Source organism: Toxorhynchites rutilus, chromosome 3, assembly GCF_029784135.1.
Source record: "Toxorhynchites rutilus septentrionalis strain SRP chromosome 3, ASM2978413v1, whole genome shotgun sequence".
Taxonomy (NCBI): Eukaryota; Metazoa; Arthropoda; class Insecta; order Diptera; family Culicidae; genus Toxorhynchites; species Toxorhynchites rutilus.
In genome coordinates, this window is record NC_073746.1 from 296,476,370 (window position 1) to 296,482,324 (window position 5,955).

At 38.8% G+C, this 5,955-nt stretch overlaps 2 protein-coding genes across 2 annotated transcripts; one reads left to right on the plus strand and one right to left on the minus strand.

Annotated features, from left to right (window-relative positions):
• Positions 1-827: 827 nt before the first annotated feature.
• LOC129780024 (putative nuclease HARBI1) lies at positions 828-5,299 on the plus strand. Its single transcript, XM_055787878.1, has 4 exons — positions 828-2,338; positions 2,403-2,835; positions 2,899-3,043; positions 3,105-5,299. Exons 1-4 carry the CDS (start codon positions 2,226-2,228, stop codon positions 3,182-3,184), a joined length of 771 nt encoding a protein of 256 aa, XP_055643853.1. The 5' UTR covers positions 828-2,225; the 3' UTR covers positions 3,185-5,299.
• On the minus strand, positions 3,306-5,225 carry LOC129780025 (uncharacterized). The gene is made up of 3 exons (XM_055787879.1): positions 5,087-5,225; positions 4,850-5,033; positions 3,306-4,783 (listed from the first exon to the last, which is right to left on the minus strand). Coding segments are annotated over exons 1-3 (744 nt in total). The 5' UTR covers positions 5,089-5,225; the 3' UTR covers positions 3,306-4,225.
• Positions 5,300-5,955: the final 656 nt, after the last annotated feature.

A 5,955-nucleotide genomic window follows, 5' to 3' on the forward strand; every position in this document is an offset into this window, starting at 1 on the left:
GAATAACATAGAGGGGTTTGGATTTTCGCCTAAAGTACACAATGAATGGGCCTTTGGAGCCCTCAGGGTATATTTTTTGTCGAAAATCCAGTTTTTATTCATCCTCCTCATCATCAGAAATTACGTTTTCTATTTCCTTTCTTCTTCCAATTTCTACTTCACCTTCCGGTTCTTCAGGGGGTTCCGTATCAGATATATACGTTGGCGTCGTTGCGGGATCCTCCCCGCCTTCAGCCATAGTAATAAATTTCGTCAACTGTTCGATATGAACAGAATTTATTGGTAATAAAAAAAAAATTAAAAAATAAATATAATAAGATAAACTTCTATTTTAGTTACAGTACAAAATTATAGTTATTCAAACTAATTTTTATTAAATTAAATTCAAAAATGAAAAAAGTTCCAACAAATGTTCAAGTGCAATATATATGAAGATGGTCACCCTAATGCCAACTCTTGATGATTACGTAAACACCAAGCGAAACAATGGTATTTGTTATGCACAGAAAGTGGAAGAAATGATAGAAAGGAGAAAAAAAAAAGAAATAAACTTCTACTTGCCGCTGCGGTGTGACGTATGTGATCTGTTGAATGGATCCTCAGTGTCTCGATCGTACACCACTTATTTGGTTGAGATTCACCACGCTTGCAAGCGCGCCGGATGAAAAAAACACAATAGAATCGATGTGAAAAAAACACCTCTTTCGGATCGACTGAAGAATGCGTCCGATAAGCTTGCAAGTGAGCGAACGAATTCAATCCGGAAAGATGTTTTTTTTTATTAAATCGTTTATTTTTACAGGCTCAGTTACATAAGTTTAAAGGAGCCAAACTCCTGACTGTATTGTTACAAGTATATATAAACATTTTTCCTTAATTCTAATGTTAATGGTGTAGAAAACCGATTACTCGCGGTCTACTCGAGTTTAGAAGGGTGACATATTTTCTTCAGGAAAAGGAAGGGATAAAAGGATATGTTAACAATGTTCACTCTCACATTCACACTCACATTCATTACACTCAATTCTTAAGCCTATCTTATATCTAATATGTATTTACATTTCACCTTATTCTATTGTTAATAAGAAGGGATTTGATTTCTCGCGAAGGAAAAGGAAAAGGGGAATATAAGGATATAAGGACAATCAGACACGAAGATCGATAACTTTTAGGAAGACATATATTTGGGACATGTAATCAAGGTCTAACCGAGCCAACACATCTCTCACCGGCACATTGGGCTGCCTTCCTCTAGCCCGAAGAGAGTTTTCTAAATTCGATCTGGCAACAAGATACTCCTCGCACGACCAAACAACGTGTTCGATGTCGTGGTAACCTTGGCCACAGGCACAGATATTGCTGTCGGCGAGATCAAAACGAAAGAGTAGCGCGTTTAACGAACAGTGATTGGACATGAGTCGGGAGAAGGTGCGAATAAAGTCCCGACTCAAGTCCAGACTTTTGAACCATGGTTTGAGGCTAACCTTAGGGATAATTGAGTGGAGCCACCGGCCCAATTCATCTTCGTTCCACTTACTTTGCCAGTTAGCGATGGTATTTTTACGGACTAAAGAAAAAAATTCATTGAAGGCGATTTGACGCTGATAAATATCGCCTTCAATTGCACCTACCTTTGCCAATGAGTCAGCCCTCTCATTACCCGGAATTGAGCAATGTGAAGGGACCCAGACAAAGGTAATGACATAACAGCGTCTGGTTAAAGCACTCAAAATTTCTCGTATTCTCTCAAGGAAGTACGGCGAGTGCTAGTTAAGTCACCAACCATCTGGCCAGCAACGGACCACCCGCGAAGCGATAATTCATTATCAACAAACTCCAGACATCGGACCACTCAGCCACATCACATCATAAACAATCTCACGACCCAAGATCCAAATAAACAAACATTTCCATTATTTGCCATAATGCAGTATTTAGCGATAGGACTAGAATCAGGGCACAGCGAGATTATGGTGCCTATTCTGTATTCCGACGGATTTCTATTTCGTTCGAAAGTGATATTTCGATCGTTTTCGAATTTACCATTCCCTATTCCAATCGTTTTGCTCGTTTCGAACGAAAGTGTTACAAAATTTCGAATATGCATCGATCTGTCAAAAACCGATAAACAAAAAGAAACACCGTATTAAATAGCGGCGAGTGCGAGTTGAATTTCAGTTAATTTTTGATCCTAAGAGAAATTTGTGAGAAAATTTTCTCGTTCAATGGATTCCGTTTTGTTACCGATTTTGGCGGAGCAAGAAGAAATTGGAATGCCTTGCTACCATCGGCGAAACCACCGAAAATCAACCGACTTCATGAAACTTTCTGATGAAGCGTAAGTATCCGTCTCAAAAATCCCATGTTTGTTTCTCTTATTGATTAATTTTGCCCTTATTCAGATTCATCAAAAGTTTTCGTCTAAGTAAGGAAGCTTTTCGGTACGTTTTAGAGGAAATTGAGAACTGCCTTACCACAAGGAAAGGTGGTCTATCCACGGAGGTGAAACTCGCAGCATGTTTGCGATTCTTTGCTGAAGGAAATTATCAACATGGAGCAGGGCAAGATTATCACATTGCCATAGCACAGCCCACATTTTCCAAGGTGCTGACTGAAATGCTTAACATTCTGGAGCGGACACTGTGTAAGAAATGGATTTCCCTAAATATGACGGAAGACGAACAGCGGCGTGCTAAACTACACTTCTATCAGAAAACATCAATTCCGGGTGTTATTATGTGTTTGGATGGAACCCACGTAAAAATTATTCCACCTAAGCTGAATCGAAATTTGTTTTTTAATCGGAAGGGATTTTATAGTCTCAACGTTCTGATTGTAAGTACTATTAGTATTTGAATTAACAAATCAATGAACAAATACTCTTTTTTATCAACATAGGTTTGTGACGATCAGCAAAGGATTCGTTTCGTTGATCCTACCTTCCAGGGATCTAATCATGACTCTCATATATGGCGTGTAAGCCCTGCAAGAACTCACTTTGAGCAGCTTCACCAAAATGGTGAAGTTAATACTAAGATTCTAGGTAATGTTCAACTACAATATTTTAGTATACTTGTATGTACTGTGTGATAAAATATTTTCAGGTGATGCTGGTTATCCATCGGAACCTTGGTTAGTAACGCCATTCAGAGCAGCGGAGGAAGGGAGTTTGGAGCGATTTTAATCGCAGGCATGCCTTGGGTCGTGCTATCGTCGAGCGGACAATCGGTTTACTAAAAAATCGGTTTAGATGCATCCTTGGCGCGAGACAACTTCACTACAATCCTACTAAATGCGCTCAAATTATAAATGTATGCTGTGCACTTCACAATATATGCTTAGAATTTGGTCGTTCTCAGTAGTTATAATATGTTATGCAGCTGTTTACATAATAAACTTTTGTTTAAATTAATATTTATGACTGTTAAATTTCATCTAACTTGTTTGCAAATGCTCAAATAAATAACAACCACCGGAAAAGGAAGTGTCTTCCTTACTTAACTATGGTTTCGGCAGAATTATTTACTCTTATTCCTGCCAACACTTTGAGAACATGTCATTATCGATTTCTCGTAAGCAGGCCAAGTATTCAAATAACCATTATTAATACTTTTTGCGTTGTTTTAACCCCTTGCTGTACGATTTAATTTCCAACAGCACGGCCCAAAACGAGCACTTCGAGTCGTTCCGCTACTCTGCTGAGTGTGGGTATCTAACATGGGTGCCCTATGATGAGCAAATACATGTTGTGTTTAAAATAAAAACGAAGGAGTTATTACTACGTACTAACTCGTTCGTTTTTATTTTAATTATAATATTCAAATTATATTTTATATTTTTAGCTCATTCAATTTTTTTTTTAAATAACGGAAATTTGATAATCTTCAGTTGTCGGTATCCTCATCATATGCCTGAAGCTATGTAATTATTTCACATCGAGAAACAACGAGTGAAGTTCAATGTTGTACGTGAAGGGGTTAAGGAAGTTCCATAAACTATAGGCGAAATTCGTGAATTTTAAAAAAGTTTATATAATTTTGATGCTATTCCAAACAAACTTCAAAGAAAAAATTAAGTAAGATTTTTCTTCCATGGAAAGATATAAAAATACGATTAGAACTTTTTTCATTTTTTTATACTTGAGTTACAATATAAAGATAAAAAATCAGATCACTGATATTTTGAAACATTATTCTAATGTTCTGAAATATACGCAATCTGCGTTTCAAGGATTTGTCGCTATTGATTTCTCCAGCGCGATCTTCTCCATCTCGTGGTTATGTCGTTTTTGTTCACTCAGATGTTCTTTGAGTGTGGCATCCACGGAAAGAATCGCTCGAGCTGATTGGCGCTGATAATGAACCAGATCACTCAAATTCTTGTTTGTGTTTTTTAACAGGGATTTCACATTGGTGTGAAATTTGTTTTGTTGCTCGACTTGCAGCTCTAATAGCCTCGTGGTAGAAGGTCTGGATTTTTTCGGCTGAGAGGGCTGGAAGTGAATGGTATTATTGATACCGTCACACTCGTCGGAAGTACCATAATATATAAAATTTTCCTGGTCTGCAGCTTGAGGTTCACCCGAAGGCGAACCCAACTGTGTTCCATGAGATGAGGTACCCGGGATTCCTTCCACGGTCGCAAGTAACCCAGTTAGTAGAACTGCCTGCTCCTCCAGCTCGGACAAATTGATAATTTTATTGGGTCCTCCACCTGTCGCCCTCTGCTCCCGTTTGTTGTGAGCGAGTTTTCGCTTTAATCCGGACTTATAGTCCGCCCAAACCTACACAGAAAACCAGGGCAAAAATAAGACTATAAACATATGTTTCGGATTCGTTTTAGTATATACCTTTTTCCATCCACTTCCATCGCGAATAGGCGGTCCCAAACTATTGACTTCTGCCGCCAGATCATCCCAGAAGGGTCCGGAATTTCCTCGGGAGAAACCCTTTGCTATGTCCGGCTCTTGCTCCAGAAGCAGCACAATCCGCTCGAACTGATTTTTAGTGGTTGTTTTGTTTTTGTTTTTTTCCCTGTTGAACGTTAAAATTAATTTAAAGAAAAAAATGATTAAAAATTAGCTTACATTTTTGCAGTTCACCGCTCATCCGCTGCGGAAATTATTCACTCCTTCATAAACAAAGTGGGTTTGACGTTTGGTTTGATTCGAATGAAAGATGTTCGAAAACAAAACAGTCCGAACGAAAGGTATTCGAATTTGAAAACACCTCGAACGAAACAGGGAATGGAATTTACCAAGTCGTTCGAAATATTTCGAATCGATTGAAATACAGAATAGACACCTATATATAGCAGTATCCTAAAATTCTATGTTCAGTTATTTAGCAAGAGTGAATAAAGACACGTTGGTGTCAAAAAATATTTTTTTTAAATAAACCTTCTGTAAAAGTATTAACTGGCGCCCGAATAGGGACCCAGAGTGATTAGTGTTATCAGTGGAAAATTAGTGAAGTGAACGGAAGTAAGACTCGGTGCGTGAAAGCAATCGACAGCCCGTTTAATTTTCCACCGCGTTTCGAACAACGACTTGGTGCGATAAAGCAACCATCGGTTCGAATTGATAACTCGCGCAACACCAACCTCGTTTAAAGCGGACGTGCGGATAGGTGCCCCAGTAGGACGAAAACACAGAGAAATACTAGTGCTTCATCTAAAAAGGAAAGCACCACCGCACCGGGAAGTGTGTGCTTCACCTGGGTTCCACGGATCCTCATCACTTCGAGCTCACCCGACGCTTGGATCCGGAGATAATAGGACTCGGTAACAACCAAACACGCGCTCGAAAGGCTTCCAGATTTCCACTGCAAGAGGATTGGGAACGGAGCCACGTGTCCCGCAGTTCTGTGGCATACCCACAGAATGTTTGGAATTATTGTGTAAGTAAATTTTTTATTTCAGTTAAGTGAATTAATCAAAATCAAAGTGAAAAATTTT

What these genes read in the sequence shown, in the direction of transcription:
- LOC129780024 (XM_055787878.1), top strand. Translation starts at nt 2,226, where the DNA reads ATGGATTCCGTTTTGTTACCGATTTTGGCGGAGCAAGAAGAAATTGGA. An exon ending in ATGAAACTTTCTGATGAAGC is followed by an intron (nt 2,339 to 2,402) that starts GTAAGTATCCGT and finishes GCCCTTATTCAG; the next exon opens with ATTCATCAAAAGTTTTCGTC. An exon ending in ATAGTCTCAACGTTCTGATT is followed by an intron (nt 2,836 to 2,898) that starts GTAAGTACTATT and finishes TTATCAACATAG; the next exon opens with GTTTGTGACGATCAGCAAAG.
- LOC129780025 (XM_055787879.1), bottom strand. An exon ending in ATGGAAGTGGATGGAAAAAG is followed by an intron (nt 4,784 to 4,849) that starts GTATATACTAAA and finishes TTTTCTGTGTAG; the next exon opens with GTTTGGGCGGACTATAAGTC.